Source organism: Rhyacophila brunnea, unplaced genomic scaffold (genome assembly GCF_057557595.1).
Source record: "Rhyacophila brunnea isolate RB1 unplaced genomic scaffold, BYU_Rbru_1.0 scaffold_1, whole genome shotgun sequence".
Classification (NCBI taxonomy): Eukaryota; Metazoa; Arthropoda; class Insecta; order Trichoptera; family Rhyacophilidae; genus Rhyacophila; species Rhyacophila brunnea.
In genome coordinates this window covers 15,185,228-15,203,425 of record NW_028232751.1, presented here as the reverse complement: position 1 = coordinate 15,203,425, position 18,198 = coordinate 15,185,228, and the positions used below count along the sequence as shown (strand labels likewise).

At 31.8% G+C, this 18,198-nt stretch overlaps 1 protein-coding gene across 1 annotated transcript; it reads right to left on the bottom strand.

Moving 5' to 3' along the window:
• Window positions 1–12,656: 12,656 nt before the first annotated feature.
• Window positions 12,657–17,810, bottom strand: GlcAT-S (Glucuronyltransferase S). The gene is made up of 4 exons (XM_085940635.1): window positions 17,415–17,810; window positions 16,320–16,574; window positions 13,875–14,148; window positions 12,657–13,285 (listed from the first exon to the last, which is right to left on the bottom strand). Exons 2-4 carry the CDS (start codon window positions 16,394–16,396, stop codon window positions 12,890–12,892), a joined length of 747 nt encoding a protein of 248 aa, XP_085796761.1. The 5' UTR covers window positions 16,397–16,574; window positions 17,415–17,810; the 3' UTR covers window positions 12,657–12,889.
• Between the last annotated feature and the right edge of the window lie 388 nt (window positions 17,811–18,198).

Genomic DNA, 18,198 nt, shown 5'->3' with positions numbered 1-18,198 from the left:
CACTTCGATGATCATCTGTTGTCCCGAGTCTACAGGTTATCATACCGTGGTAGTGGTAAAGGGTGGAGGTAGGCTGTGGAGATCTGACATAAATAGTGCACACTAGAGGTGAGAAAACTGGTTGATTTTGAAGACTAAGTATACTTACTACCAGTATAAAAAAATACTTAGTATCGAAACTTGTTCCATAATAATATATAGAGCGTTTGGTGTGCGTATGCAACATAAGTCTCATACTCAACTGGAACTAAAACCAACTCCATATTAGTATTTGAAATATCGGCTCAGGGAACTCAGACTGTGTATCGGCTTCAATAGAATCACTAAAAATGCACTGGGCTCTGCTTTTCGAAATGTCCCATTTATTATAAAATTTTAAACACGTCATGTTAAATTTATGAGTTGTTTTTCTGTTTGGTTGTAATATTCTTTGTAACAAAAATGAATAACATGTTATTTGATTGATGTTTTTTTTTATTTCAAACATGTTTTGAGCGGTCACATAACAAGCCTAAGCCTGTGCTTCATCTCACCACTGTGCTGGGACACAAAATTTATGACCTATTGTTCATACATTCTAATGCAATATACTAATAAATTAAAATATAGCTATATTCAAGTGCTATCTCGCTCGCGCGCATTTAATGTCAATAGATATATGAATAGAATAGATTGATGATATCATCATAAGTTTTTTGGAACAAGTTTATTGGGCCACTCATACTGAGTATGGGTAGTTTCATCTGAGACTTGAGTACACAAACTGGTGACAGTATTTCCAACTCACCTTTAGTGTATACTAAACTTTGTCAGTCATACTTATTTGTTTTCTGAATGGAAGATGGTATCAAACGCAAATGAAACTTAGATATTGAAGGGTAAGCAGAAAGAAAGATCTTGGTCACACTAATTCAGTTTTGAGATAAATTGAAAAACTTAATAACTTCATTGTTAAATTATCTATTAAACTTAAATTAAAAGTTATCTTACATGCAAATTTATTATTAATTATAATCACAATTCACTCTACTTAAATATATAGTTTTGAAAAGAAAAAAATAATTAGATAAACATAATATTCTTTGTCAAATGTTTGTGATATTGATCTGTATTTTTAATTTCAATGTTTTCTTTCTGAGGTCAGTGTTTGGACAATGCTTTGTATTATTTTTCTAATAATGCAATCTAATAGCTTACAAAATTCTCCACAAGATCGCATCATTAACTCATCCTGCGATTTTTGCGGACAATGATCTTTCTTTCCACTAACCCTTGATATTGGTAAAAAAAAATTCTTCCATCTATTATGGTTTGGCTGAGTCAGGGTGTAATCTAATTGTATAAAAACCTTCGACAATTTGTATTCTTAGTTCAACGAAAACAAATAAGTATGACCGACAAAGCTTAGTGACCACTATTTATGTCGCATCTCCACAGACTACCTCCACTTTTGGATATCCCCTGAGTGAATGACATTTCCAAAAGTCAGTTGTGGAAAGACAACGGGGGGAGTCAGCAACTTGCAGTACGACAACCTATCCTGGGCCAGTTGTATCAGATCCCCAACGCCTTAGACATTGAACCAATTATGGAATTAGCTGAGAGAATCTATGGTTCATGTTAAATATGCTAACGCATTAGCCGCTGCAATCATACACGATACGGACACGCGCATGTGCTGTGCAAAACAATCTGTCATCCATCTGCGAATTCTCTAGAGAAAACTAAGCTGACTCGCGATTCCGTCATCAATGAATTCAGGGCAAGGCAGACTCCTCGAATTGCCTGTGCTGGAACCTCCAATTATATGGTAATATTACTACCTGAAGGAAGATTTGCAACCTGGAAAACGCCATGATATTTGGTCAAGTCGAAGGTCACAGAGGATAAGGAATCGCTCTTTCTAAATAGATGCACCAAATCAAGAGTACCACAGTCAGTACTTTATCATTTAAAACGTTCACAACAAAAACAAGCCGAGTACATCAAATGACTTTTTTCATGCCATTTCATATTCAAAACAGATCCAGCCCAGGTTACGCTTATATTATATTCTAAAATCAAAAATTAAATAAAAAACACTTCACTCACGGTTTACAAAATATTCTCGGTATTTCTGCTTTCAATGCAAGAACCACGCTACATCTCTACTCTCAACTTTATTCATTCTCTACTCTCAACTTTATATGTATAAACTGACTATCTAATATAAATGAATATGTTCACATCACGTTCCTAACTTTAAACTTCATTATCTCAAAAAATAATACTATCAACTGAGGTAGGTTCTAATTAATTAAGTTACTAATTCTAATTGATTTAATTTTTGTTCTATTCGATTTGAGTTGTTTTTGCGACCTTACTATAACTATAATTTCTATGTATGTTTAACTAATTAGGTAGTAGGTACTAATGATACCTTCTTAAAACCGGACAATTTGGTGCCACAGTTGATGCATACAGTTACCGATTAGGTATACCATAACAATGTTTATTTAGTAGGTAGGTATATTTATTGACATTTCTCATTAGCTAATTTTATTATAAACACATCACCTAGTTCCATTGTTTATGACTTATGAGTAATGATAATTTAATGCGCTTACTTACTGAATGTATTAATAGTAAGTACCTAGGTATTCAATGTATTTCACAGGTTTTTACAAACACTTGTCGTCATCGTCAGTGTTCATTCATTGTGTCTGAAGATACCGAAACGCAAAACCCAGGTCGCAAGAAACGACTCAAATGGAATAATACCAAACTTAAATCAACTAAAATGCATTTAATCAGTTTGAGTTGAATGTAGACTGCTTCCTTTTCTGCATAACACCAGCCACTTTACAGGTGATCAATGGTTGATCATTGGGCACAGGTACACCTTGCAATAGTCAAAATCATATGTATAGAGTACAGAATATTCTTAACGATACATATCCATTTGTTATTTATATGAAGAAAGTTAAACAAAATAGGTACTTGTTCGACTAATTCAATGAAACATCTTTTAAATTTGTTTGTTCCATTATAACTCAAAAAGTACTAGACGATACCGATAAAAGTGATAAAATTTGCGCAGATTATCATTGTTTGTACCAATTTAGTAGATTTTCATTCAATCGTAATCGTTAGACAGCAAACGTCAAATGCAACGCAACCAAGGGATAAGGCGCGAAAGCTGTACCTAGTTTACCTACATACACTGTCACGTGGCCACATCACAGGGCATGCGTGTTAGAACGATTTGGTATATAATTACAGCAGTTCGCTGCAAGTCGCTTTACCTGTGCGCTAATGTACCGAATCTATCTCTACTTATGCTTTTGTTGCCGTTTACATTCCCCTGCATTATGAGTTAGAACATTGCTGAAAATATGGTAGAACCAGCACGGTTATGATAGCACCTGATCAATCTTTATCGACCATCCAGAGCTATTTCTCGATTGCTGAAGAGATGTTTCATTTTTTTTTTAAATCCTTCTTGCTATCTCAATCTTGATCTTAATTTCATGGTCTGGGCTCCAGTCTTCATGTAGATGACAACCAAGGTATTTTGCATGTTCCACATTGCTTACAAGCCTGCCCCCAGTGTGCGGGCGGATATCTCTGACTTTTTATTTAACGGCAATCATAAAAACAGTTTTTTGAATATCCATACTAAGTCCGAGTGTCTTACTTATGATGTTTGCTTTAGTCAGTAAACATTGAAGGTCGTCGACATTATTCACCAGCAAAGTGTCACCAATATTACTCCATCAACCATTGATCTTTATGTCTTTTTGAATGTTTATCTATTGACTCTTTAAATATAAACTCTATAGATTAAAAAGTAATGGTGATAAAATGCAACCCTGTCGTACATCCTTCAAAATTTGCACCTCTGTATCGCAGTTTAACCAGAGACATTTGGTTTCAGTACAAATTTTGTATTTTATAGTGAAACAAAAATATTGTTGGATACAAAAATCTATTTATTAGCATTATTAAAATCACAGATTTAAAATACAGGTCAAAGCAATTATTTTTATTACCTCCTATAAATAAAACAAATCACAATCCAATTTATTTTTTATACAAAATATTAATTACTAAGTACTAAACTAAGCTAATGCGAATAACTTTACAAGATATAATTTGAGCCTATTGCTGTGATATATTATTATTGACTTCACATGTTATTTATTATGTTTAAAAAGAGATAATGTAATTTTATATATTATTTAAAATAATTAAATGAAAGATTTTTTTGTTTTTATTTTTCCTATTGTAAAAACCTAATTTCTATAAAGATGCTTTTTTGTTCAAATTGTTTTTCCCCCTCTCAGTCATAATTTTATATATTGTAGAGACCTATAATTTACATATAAGTCTGAAAATATCATACAGAAATGTATGATTTATACTAGTGCACAGTGCAGACAGCTATGCATTGACCTCTGAGTAAAATTAAAAATACAAAAACAAATTCTAACTTATCCTAATAATTACCTAGAAAAGGTTTTCAGTGAAACTTTAACATACTTTCATCCGTCGATTATAATTTTATTGTGCTGAAACGGATATGATTTATATACAACTTGATCAACATTCAAATCAATGACGAATTGAGATTGAACTGTCTTCCTGAAGAAAGATTTTCTCATCTTTATAAGAAGGCTATGTCTAGTCTTTTCAGAAGCAACTCGGTGGATTCTGTTCCCACAGTGCGCGCAACTGCCATTCCGAACACTGCCAAGAACAGGTTATGGGAAACCAATAACCAATCTAGAACAATAAAAGTTAATAATATAACATTTATTGAATTTATGATTGAATATCTAATTGAATAAAAGCAGATGCCAGGCAGACGTCAAAAGGAAAATAGCAATGCCAAAAAAAACTATGTCAAAACTGCTACCAATGTAGAAGACTAAAAACATTACTAAAGTGACTAAATCACATCTAGTCATATCTCTAGTCTTCCTAATTTAAATTTATGCCTCCGAAACTTGGATAGTGAAGGTGAGAGAAAGGTATGCAATGCAAAGATAGTGAAATGCAGTGCTGGAGGCAGATGTTGAAAATCTTGTGGATGACAAAAAAGTCAAACGAGACCATCGTCAAAATGCTATACATTCGAGATAGACTCCCCTCAGTCTGCCTGCGCCGCATTCTCCAGTTGTTTGGTCACATAGCCCACAAGGAGGATGACAATCTGAGAAAACTCATAGTCATGTCAGGTAGAAAAGGTAAAACTCTCTCTAAATGGGTGACCTTTGTCAAGAATGCCACGGTTTCCATATACGCAGCCCCTGCGTGGTGCTGAAATATGAGAAGGATGAAATCAAACCGTGAAGTCTATATTATGGTCGATAATGTACAAGGATATCAAGTTGTACGTTCAATGAAGAATTTTATATCAGATTGTCATTTAATTTAGATTATACAGGTAACCCTCGTTCATCGCAACCCCGGCGTGTGCGGATTTGTTATATCGCGATCTTTTTTAAAACTGGAAATTGTGGAAAGGGGAAATTATCCACCAAATTTAATTTTTAATGTGGATGAGACGGGACTCTATTGGAAACTAATTCCAACACGTACGTTTATTTCCATAGAGGAGAAGACTGCTTCTCGATTTAAAGCATCCAAGCATCGTCTAACTCTTCTCTCTCAACTCATTGAAGAAACTGATGGAGATGATAGAGATGCCATGCGGGTTTGGTGGAAACAATTTAATATTATGAAAGCTATCAGAAACATCGACAAAGCCTGGAATGAAGCAGTCGTGTATGAAGGGTGTTTGGAAAAGATTGCATTGCAGAAAAGAAAGATGCATTTGCAAACTGTAAACCTGTGGCTCCATTAATTTGTGTTAAACTTTTCGCGCCTCCCAGTTTGGAAAACGCTGATGTAAACGTAGAGATGCCAAACAAGGGAATCCCCCCATTGACCGTGAAATTTTGCTTATCGCGACCATGTCCAGAACGTATCCCGCGCGATTAATGGGGGGGGGGGTTACCTGTTCTTACATTTTTGCAGCAAGCATTTATCTTAATAAAACTAAACAAGTTTCAACATGAAAACCACTTGAAAAATGATAACCTCAGTGGCATACTAAGGATAGTAACCACAAACATTGAGCCTAACGGTGAGACATTTGCTGCCAGCATGCAGTGTTGTCAATCGCACTAAAGCTGACACTGAGTTTCATGTTGTAAATAAATATAATAATGCAGACTGGTTTATGTTCGGAGTATCTGGTAAATACCCATATAATAAAAAACATGTCCAGACTCGGGAGAGAATATATCATTATTCACAGCACTTGTACTCTGTGCAGCCCACGAACAACTGATACTACTGATAAAAAGGTTGTGCATCACTGACATGGATCTAGGGAAAATCGTTTAGCATGGTAAACCTATCGTTCGGTACCACAGGAACTATTTTGAATGATACAAACATTAGCAAAACATATAAAATATAGCTTGTTTGTACTGTTAACCATAAGCATATTATAGATCTTTCTGGAAAATTTATTAAGTAAGAAAGTGTGCATTTAATATTGCATAAATAATACAATTAATTAAGGCGTCCATTTACAGTCCTCAATGTAATATTTTTGATCAATAAATTTTTATCTACCATATTACATGGTATATTTGACGGCAGTCGATTTAGTTACTGCAGAGAAAATCTAATGCATTGTATGACTATCTACATGGAAGGATCTAACACAGCTATTGCATGGCCTTAATTAAAGTATAATCTAAAAGCAAGCCTCACAAAATCATCATCAATCTTCTAACATTCACAGGATATGGGATAAAAAATAAATATACAACTTAATATAAGTGAGGGCTCTCAAAACAAAAGCGGCAGTAGTTTCCACTTTTGTAAAACATTTTATTTCCCAACATTAAAAATTTTCAAATCAAAAAAAATGTTCTTTTTTAGACATAAAACTACTGAAAAAATTACTTCCTATTTCCATTTAATTTAGAGTGATATAATAATGGTATAATTTTTTAAATATTTCCATTTATATAATGGAAACTGCTGCCTTTGTCATAAACACAACTAGAAACTGCCGGGTCTGTTTCTCAACATTGTTTTTAAAGTGTCCCTTTCTTTTTCTTCGTTCATCCCCTACCACCCGCTTTATTTACACAATGTTATGATATGACATAACAAACGTTAGGTGCCCTTTAAAATTGTGCCGACAGTGTCCAAGTTGCAATTTCCCTTAACGTTCATTGGGCTGCACTACAGTGTGCGCGATGCCTAGTCTTATTTAATCAAATATTGTGACTTTCTCATTCACCATGACATCGCATATTCAAAATCAAATGCTATTCCAATCAAAAATGCACCATACATTGTCTTACATTCTGTAATATCTTAGAAATATTGATGATCCATTGCTGCAGCAGTTTTGTTTACGTGATAACTTTAGTACTATTTCACTTGGAAAACAATCTACTTTGTATTTAATAATATTTTATTAAAAAAATAAGTACTTAGAATAATGTTTAAAACTTAAAAAAAACTAACAATCTCACAAAACAATTTTTAATACGCCATATTGCAAATGATCAAATACAGCGTGATTGGCCATTTTGATAACTGCCATGTTTGTTTCGGAACATTCTGGAAATATTCGCTTTTGTTACAAACTCGATTTTAATTAAGTATGTATGGACTAAAGATTATCGTTACAAAACAAATTTACTGTCATATATGTAATTACTAGCTGAATTCGATGACATAATATCTAACTCATTTTCGACCAAATATGGAAATGGCCGCTTTAGTTTCCAAAGCCCTCAAGTAAATCAATCGACAAGGCGGTTATACATTTTCGACCAAATATGGAAATGGCCGCTTTAGTTTCCAAAGCCCTCAAGTAAATCAATCGACAAGGCGGTTATACATGTAAAATGTTTGATATATTTCCTCTATGAATGCATTAATTATGTAAGCATTACACTAAACAAAAAAACGATGTGTGTACTTATGTACGCGCGTAAGAAGTTATACTTCTTTGGCGTAACAAAACAAAATAAGCCGTTACCTGAGTCTATTAATATTACAGTGGATTAGGTTGATGAAAACGTAAGCGATTCATCTGTGTCTCATATAGCACATGATAATTGTAATTTAATTACTGTATTGGACCAAAACTCATCTTTGCCATACAGCGGTTATAATCGATTCAGAAGTGCCCATGATGAATTAATAAAAAATCAAATTTTAACATATTTTTTAAATTATTTACCAATTCAACATACACAAAATTTATTTATTTATTGATATAAAATTTTACTCGTAAATAATAATATAAATATAGCCTCAAATCTTGATACACAATCTTTACAATGAAAAATAAATATACACTCCAATATAAATAAAGATTTATGAATATAAATTAACAGTGTAGAAATATTGGTTATGTTTACAACACATGCTGTTTACTTGGTTGTATTGAACGACTAACTAAATGTCACATGCCAAAAATACACTGATCTGTTTTCCCAAACGCGCCAAAAGAAGTATAACTTAAAAAAACGCAGGTAAACAATATGTTTCTTTGTGGTGTTATACGTATATCAAACAGTGATACAATCTTATGTATTATTGTAACATAAAACTGATACTTCAGAAAACAATTAAATCTATAAGCCATAAGAAATACATATCTAAGAGCTATCAAAAATACCGAAGTCTTTTTCTTAAATAGTTATTCCACAATCGGTTTACAGTATTACCAATAAATAAATAATATGAAACATTTGAAAATTAATACCTAATATAATTTGATTACCTAATAAAACTGTGAGCAACATTCGGGGACAGTGATGTAGGTACATAGCTGTATTTATTATTGCCAATACTATGAGGTATTTATTTTATTAATGATATGAACATAGTAATATGTTTAATATTCTACTTACAACTAATGTGGCTAAAATCAATATTCTATTATTTTTACATATTGCATGAATTGCCAGACAGCTTTACATCAAAATTTAAAACACAGGTTTATTTAGTTTGAAAACTAAAGAGAAGCAAAGGTTAATAATATTAAGAAGGAAGTTTATAACTAGGAAGTCTATAAAAATTTCAATAATATAGGTACTTTACAAAAAAATGTAATATTGAAACGAATAATAACAATTAATTAGGTGCTAATTTTGACCTCATATAAATTGAAACAATTCATTTGATAGTACTAAAGATCCCTTTCCCGTTCAAAAATCATCATCAGTTTTAATAAATGGTCATCGACAGACACCCGGTCCGGTGGTCAAAATCATTTCAAAGGGTTGAAATAAAAAGATCAATAACTCAATTGAATTTTTAGGGTTTTTTATTATTGTATTTCAAAATCATTTTGGTGATTGATTTGTACTTAATTTCCTAGATTTGTAACTACAGCCTATCTTTTGCATGTTCACAATATTAATACGCATGCAATCCGGCCTGTGAATATTTTGTAGCTTGTGTGTTAAAATACCATTTAATATTGGTATTTGACTTATTGACACATAAGTATATACGTATTTCTTGCATCGCCATTCTCAAGGAACGGTCAACAGGAATCTGCCATTGATTATGGCTATTGGTGAAAACACGATGTTTGTTTATGGGTCACATAAAAATTTACCCAATATGATATATATTATTATTACAAAGTCAATTGAAGATATTAATATTTTAAAAAATACGGAACAATAATGTAGTCGTAGACATAAAGTCAAAATATTACAGGATTTACTATATAACTATTTGTGCTTATAATTATTATTGTTTTTGTTAATTAATAATAATTATTGAGATTTGGTGAGGTATTGACAATGTGAATCTTAAAAATATGTAATTTCTTTCACTTGTCTACTGTGGCCTGGCCGTGTTGCCAACCATACTATAGTTATAGTACAACACTATAGTTTTGATTCCGCGAAAAATGTAAAATACTATAACTTTACACCAAAATATTATAATTTTGAAAGATTCGAGACGGAAAATGTTATAGTATGGTTTTTTTGAGAAATACTATAATTTTTACACCTTTGTACTATAACCTATAGAAAAAATGACAACATCTGAAGTCTTCAGATTAAAATTAATAGAATGAATACTTTGACAATAAATATTTAAATTAAATTATATTTTTATTCAACGAATAATTCACAAGATTTAGGAGTGTAACATTCTTTATTGAACACACTTAATTCGGAAACACCTAAGAAATATACAATATAAAGTAATAGCTATGCAATTGAAATGTTTATCAATAATTTGGTGGTAATTAGGTATAGTGGCCAAATTGGTAAAACACATTGGCTGCAATCCAAGTTCTGCCCAGCACCTAGATTTTTTTACCAGATGTGATTTTGAGGTGTTTCCGAAGTATCTAAGATAAATAATATGTAATTATTCTGATTAATTATAATCTGAGAACTCTGTAAGCATATTTTAAGTATTAAGTACTTAGTCAAAAAATATTTATAAGAATTTATCAAAATTGTTTTATCAGGAAGTTTTGAAATAGATATGTAAAGTTACTTGTGTTTTAGTAATCGATGATATCCATCAAACCTATGTTAAAATTTGTTACATGTGTTTCTATATATTGTTTAATACCATCTAATCTAGTGATGATTGCTGTAATTTGATATCAATACAAAATAGATATATTAATAAGACAAAAGATAATTCATTATGAATAATTGAGAAAAACCCAGAAAAACTATAATTATTCTTATTTAAAGATAGAAAAACTTTTTTTTTTAATAATTACTAATGCACTACAATAATAAAACATATTATGGTAATGTCACCAATATTTTTAAAATAATAACATATGAGATTAATGATTGCCAACCTTTGGCAGAATGTAAAATCTGGAAATATAAAATATATGAAAATAATACTAAAAATTTATATATTTTATTATTGGTTTGACTGAGCTATCATTTCAATTAAATACAGGATTTCTATTCAGCGTTGCAACAGCATATGTTTACTTAATCGATTGTAACTTTCTCTCTATTGACCATTTCTAACTTCATCAATACAATGCCATTATCATTAACTGTGCCATGATATTATTACAAATATTCTAAAGATGTTATAAAAATATTGGACTTGCACCTGTAGTTATACAAACAGTTATGTACAAACAAACACCTGCTTAGCAACATTTCATTACTTAAAATATCTGAGTTTTCATAGTCGTTGTTTCCCAAATTTACAATATGGTATATGAGCCCCTTTGGAGACAGCTTTCACCAGTGTACCCAACTTTTTTTGAAAATTATCTCATACGAGATTCAAATTGAAAATTTATCTTTTAGATTCAAACAAATAAAAATAATAATAAATTGGCCTTACTTCTATGTGGGTCTGGGCCACCTCGTGAACAGATTTTTATTTTGAGATATCGATATTAGCCACTTGCTCAACCTATAAGGTTAAAACTCTCAAACAACATGTGTATTTACCAGATCCGGGATTCAAATTAGAGACCCATGATTTTATAAGCCGGCACGTACCACTCAGCCATCACGAGTCTTCTCATTTGCCAATCGAAAATTTTCCTCTCAGATTCAGATGAAAAGGATTTTTCATTTCATGTTAATAAAATCTATATGTAATATCATCATTCATATTACTTTACTAATTTTTTAAATTATATGCAGTATTTTTGGCATATTATACGTAATATGTGTATATGTAATATTAAAATCTATTCTCAAAAAATATTTTACAACTGATTTTTAGAAAGTAATTGTTGTAAAATAACATTTAAGCAGTGGTTTCCAAAGTTTATGTTACTACCCTTTAAACAAATCCTATCTTGGCGGCTCCCCTCTCCCTTTATTTCATTAAATTAATACAGACACATTTTTAAATGGTACAAAAAATGAAAAAACGTAATTGACAAAATAATAACAAGGTTTTACTATATATAATATATATACCTATTAATTTTTAAATTGATTGTTTTTACTGCAATGGATGTGCTTGTTTATTACTACTCATAGCTCTTTTTCTACTACTAAACGGGCTCAATATTTGGATTTCATTGCAGCTAATGCAGAAAATCCTGTTTCGCATAAATATGATGTTACGAATGGCAGCAGTACTTGCATTGCTTTACTTGATATATTTTTAAATAAATCAATGCAAAGACCACAAAGAGACAGAGTGAAAGCATTCATAAAAAAATTGAAATGGAAATCAAAATTACAAAAAAGTAAGTTCGACATGTTTCCACTTTTAAATGATTTCTGCGCCAGAGTTAATATTGAAGCAAACAAAAATGAATTTTTAAAGGACTGTTTTTTTATGTTTATAACTAGCAAACGTTTTATGAACTACGCACTTGCAAACTGCAATCCAGTGGATACATTTTTGTTAAACTTTTCATGTCTCCCAGTTTGGAAAACGCTGCATTAATGTATAATTATGCCACAATGGCCGAACGGGTAAGGCACCGGCTTTTCATGTTGTGAGTCTTGGGTTTGAATCCTTTCAATGTGTGTGTAGAGTCAGAGTATGGACCCAATAGGTTGAGCAAGTAGCTAACATCCATTTCTCGTAAATGATCTATTGGTAGGGATCTAAGGATAGGACATAGTATAGGTAACATAGTATTATTAATATTTGGTTTAAATGACCAACTACATTAAATATCATTTCTTTATGAGATAATAAAATTATAGGTTTGTCAATATCACTGAATGACAATATTGAATCTAAAATATTGCTAATCAGATGTTTTCTTACAGATAGATATACAATTTACCTAGTGTCTTTTTAATTTTTAATAAAAAAATATTATTCACTACAATTTATCACTTTCCATTATGTATTTAGACAATACTGGAAAACTATTACATTACAAAAGCTTTGTCTTTCCATCTTTTGTTATATATGGGACTACGCCTTTTGTGGTGGTTGTTACACCCATACCGAGGTGTGTGACTTCTCTGATCAGCATAGTCAGACTGCTGTGCAAAGGATTTGATTCAACTGTCCTGATGTCCATTAAAAGTTTCGAAATGCTATGCTTTTTAGCCTGTGTATGCCAAACAAGTATCTCAGTACAATTATTTGCTTTAGGTTCTATATCATCGATAGTAAAATGGTTATTCCTCAAGAACTGGTCCTCTTCATACCCTGCTTTAAATGGCATCGATGCATTTGGTTTAAGGTAGTGTATATTTATAGCAAAGCCAGCCATATCTACCGGCCATAACCTTTTTGATGGCCACGAATCAAAGAATCCGATAACCTGAAAATAAATTTTATTTGTTAAAATAATCTCTTGCCTTACCTAAATCATTTTCACATTTCTTTTAGATTAAAGTTCATTGTACAAAGACAAGAGAAAATTTAACAACTTATTTATTAAAATCTAACACTTCTAAATCAAAATCTAACACAAAAAGTCAATACGCGGCAAGCTAATTGAGTATCTAGATAATGTTGTTTTATTTGAGTTGGGTGTAAGTAAAAAAAAACAGCAAAAAACTTAAAAAACAAAACATACATTAGGTATGTAAAAGAACGAAAATTGTCAGTAAAAAGTGACCGTACACTGTAGCAGAGCCAAAACAAAGAATGACAAACAATAACCACTTTTAATTGGCTAAAATAAAAGATCACCCACTTATCATGTAACCCCTTGTTTACCCTTGGGAAAAGGTGAATTCGAGGACATGAAAATTGAGGGTTCCGCTGTACTTACGTATATTATATATTAATTTATTGTAAATGTGGATACGTTCAAATAAAAATATTTGACAAACATGAATAATAATTATTTTGTTATCTTTCCACCAAGAAATTTAATAACAATAAAGAAAATTAAGAATTAATACCTTAGCATTGTGAACTACAGGAGAAGACACGCCGTAATCACCAATCAGACCAACAGGAAACATAGATATTTTCTTTGTATCCCTGATCTCATCAAAGAGTCTTAAATCAAATGTATTGTCATCATCACCAAAGTATATGATACCATCTTTTACATTTTTATGAATCCAGTCAAGTGCAGCTCTGCGATTGGCGACTCCTCGTGGCGGGGAAGTCACCCTTCTAAAATGTTCTGGCATCGGACTTACAATGTGGGTAAATGAAAGCCTAGTTCTCCTAAAACATAATATACACAAAAAACATGACTTAAAACCAGGGCGTCGAACCGTTATTTTTTTGGTTTTGGTTTGGTTTCGAAAAAAATAACGGTTTTTCAGGTTTTCGGTTCAGCACCTGCTTAATTAATTTAAATACAGTTGATTCCGCTTAATTGCGACACATCGGGACCAGGGCATTTTTGAATAATGAATATTTTTCATTCAAAAAATATTATTTATTTCTGTACAATAGCCAGATGAAGAATAAATTATTCTAATATAAAATAATAAGTAGGTACATAAAATTTAATTCTGCAAAAATTTTGTGTAACCTGTTTTTTGTTTTTGTAAGTTTGCGCTCACACAAAATCGACACAGGTATTTAATTATGGCTCTCTTCATTGCTTCCCTTTACCTGGCGATAATTTCTGTTGCCTCCTGGTTAGTCACAGGCACAAGTGGATCATCACCATCATCATCTTGACTTGTATTGAATGGCAGGCTTTTAATTTTATTGTATCATAATCATTTTCAGATATCTGATTAAAAACAAAGCAACGTGTATTTGAAATGCTGCTATGTGTATTATAATATGTGAGATCACATTGTATTAAATTGTTTATACATAATTTTTTCTTGAGATTATGATTGTAACATAATATGTGATCTTAAATTTACTGTCCCAATTAACCGGGATGTTGTTCCAATTATGCGATGTAAATTACTGTTACATCCTTGATTTGGTTTCCGTTCCTTGAGATTTGGCTCAAATAACCGGCTGCCCCAAATAACTAGTGGCCCAATTAAGTGGAATTGTCTGTACATAAAACAAATGATAAAAATTTATTGAAATATCTAAATGTCTGTATAACAAGATTCCTTGAAGAATTAAACTGCTATGGAGTGCATATGCACACTTGAATAGTATCCTCCAATTGTGCCTAAGCATATAAAATATTTGTGGAGTGGAACCGTCCAATGGGGAAAAGTTTACTAATTATGCATCGGCACCCTTGCCATGATGGCCGGTTGGTTTTTAATGTCTTGGGTCCCATGTTGGAATCCTGGGTCTGACAAATACACATATTGTATTTAAATTTGTGCTTGGAGTTAACGGCCCACATGCTCAGCGTAGGTCAAAATGGAGCTTTTATGGTATTTTCAGAGCATAACCCTGGAATTCCTTAAACGTTGTAGATAATATATTTATATAATTTTGAAGCCTTATTATCCTTTATATTTATTTTAAACATTTGATGACTGCATAAAGTATTTTTATTACATAAAATAGTATTCTTTTAAACCTCTCGCTCTAATGTTTTAGAATATAGTCTTATTTCAGTACATCCATGTGCAGTGGCGTTAAGATTTATTAATTTTTAAACGCATTTACAAAACCATTAGTAAGATTAATGTTAACATTATATAGTGACATATTTACGATAAAAATTTATATTTTATAATCTTTTTGATCCCTTATTTAACAAGAATTAGGCATTTTATTATTCGAAATGGGCATGATTAACACATTTGAAGATAACTCTAAAGATACTGATTATAAGCTATGTCTTTGACCATTCAAATGTGATAAACATCCTACGAATAATGTTTGCTTTATAATAATTATTGACCTAAGAATAAGGTAGTATTTTTTTGAAATACCCCATTTCTATTGGCATTTCCCAGTGGCTAAGCTACAACATACAAGGATAATAAGGCTTCAAAATTATATAAATAGATTATCTACAACGTTTAAGGAATGTCCAGGGTTATGCTCTGAAAATACCATAAAAGCTCCATTTTGACCTACGCTGAGCATGTGGGCCCTAAAGAGTGTGGTCCTAATAGGTTGAGTAATTGGAGGACATCCATTTCTCGTAAAAACAAAAATCTGTTAATACAAACCTCCACCCTGTGGAGGCTTATATAATCTTATCAATATCGGACATGGTCAAAAAAAATGCATCAGCAGTGGTAACTCAAATTGCTAACAATTTTATATATTTTAATAGGTGGAATTAGTGTATGTTCAATAACAAATTCTACATTCGTAAATTTTGTGTATTCGCATTGAATAAAAATGATTTAATTAAACATAAATTGTTGAGTAGATACAGGTTCAAATGAAATCTAAAATCTTGATGAGTCCAGGGCTGTGACTATATTTAATATTTAAATATAAATTTGAACCTTATAATGTTGTCAACGGTAGGATTGCAGGCTTTGTTATCATCAGCTACTATCCAGTGTAATCTGGGCACATGCATCAATGTCTGTCCGAGCCTTACAAGCTCAGGTGCTTGCTCTGGTCATGGATATGTGGGTGTAATGAAGTAAATCGTATTCAATTCTGGACCATGAAGCAGAGAAGACCTTGTGTCTTTCAAATTTTCTGAACAAATCTGCGTTAAAACCACAGGATTTTCTTCTTCTTTGGTGTTGTATCTGAAAGATGAGGAAACAAATTCATTAATAATTTATATACATTTTTACCAATAGTTCATTTATTTTTTAAGTGGCACAATCCCGTGTGGAACCTCTGTAAAAGATTCCATAACAATTTTTATTTTATGAGGAATGGTTGTTAACCATATGCTCAACCTATTGGTTCTATACTCTAGATATGAAAACATACAGAAATACAACCAATCGAAAATGATTGTTGCATCCGCAGAAATAAATAGTGCGCCGCAGTAGGTGAAGAAGCCACTTTGTTACTTTCATTTACCGTATGAACCCCATGCGTTGTAGACTTCAGTTCATGTCAATGAATCATTGGGGTTCTTGTGAATCGCAAAGACCTCAAATTTTACCATCAAATAGTAATTCCACAACAACAAATGGGCCATAACTTTGATCAAAGCTGCAGATCTTCTACTTCTGACACTTCCAGACTCGAAAACCTCCCTCTCCCCCCGTGGTACTTACAAGTTTGTTTACTGGAACCCAGGCGGGAACAGCGGCAATTTTCATATAGCCGATTTCAGCAACATTCATGAATTCAAGAATGATAATCTAACCTAACACATAATATACAATAAAAAGACAAGAACCACCCCCCCCCCCCCCCTTGTGTGGACACTTCTATTTAAATATTATAATATATAGTATAATTTGCAACAAAAATATTTAATCCCAACATTACCAACATAAATATTTTTTCGTCGATTGCCAAAAATTTACAAAAGTAGAATAAGTCATTTATTTATTATATACAATAACGTTTGGATATGTATGTGATTGAATATTTTATTTCGTACTTATTATCTGTTTCAAGTAGCTCACCTTTTAAAATCATTCATTGACGAATTCCATAGTAAAAATAAAATAACTACTGTTATAGAAACGGCCATCACAAATACGTTCTTCAATTGAACTGTTGATGTATGGAATAAATTCATTATTTTCCAAACCAAGTAACCTTCGTAAATTAGTTGGTTATAATTTTTGCTTTGTTTCTGTATATTCACTATCGGTAAATGGTTGATGTTGGTGTAATGAGTAATGAGGTGTAGTTATTATTGCAATAAATATTTGGCAAACCAACTATACAATATTTTACAGCTAACAGTTTTTTGATGAATCGGAGATTCACCGATTACGAAAACACCGAAAGACCTCTGCAGGTTTTGACATTTGACAGTTATATCAGTGCTGCCATATTGTTTCAACAAGTCAGTGCTGCCACATTTTTATTATAGTATTTTGTCAAAAGTTAAAGTACGCATTGTCTTCTGTTGAAAATGTATACCTACGTTGTTAGTTTGTTACAAAAAAATAAAGGGATTTGAAAACTTCTGCGTCATATTTTTTACTTTTTCCGGTTAAAAACATTTACTGGCGAGCCTGATAAAATCTGTTTGGTTTCAAGGATTTTTTTTTCAAACAACTTTTTTTTTGTCGACTTACCAAATTTTCTTCTATTACGAAATTATCGTACTTCGTACCAAATTATGGTACGGAAGTAGGTACAATTAATTATGGTAGTTTTAGTATTTTTTTTTAAATACTTTTTCCCGATAGGTATTCAAAATTATAGTATTTTATGCGTACTATACCTTTGTTATAT

Coding starts and splice junctions, on each gene's coding strand:
- GlcAT-S (XM_085940635.1), bottom strand. CDS start 16,396: ATGCATGTGCCCAGATTACACTGGATAGTAGCTGATGATAACAAAGCC. Junction 14,149..16,319: donor ACCGTTGACAACATTATAAG/GTTCAAATTTAT, acceptor ATTATGTTTTAG/GAGAACTAGGCTTTCATTTA. Junction 13,286..13,874: donor CTGTAGTTCACAATGCTAAG/GTATTAATTCTT, acceptor ATTTATTTTCAG/GTTATCGGATTCTTTGATTC.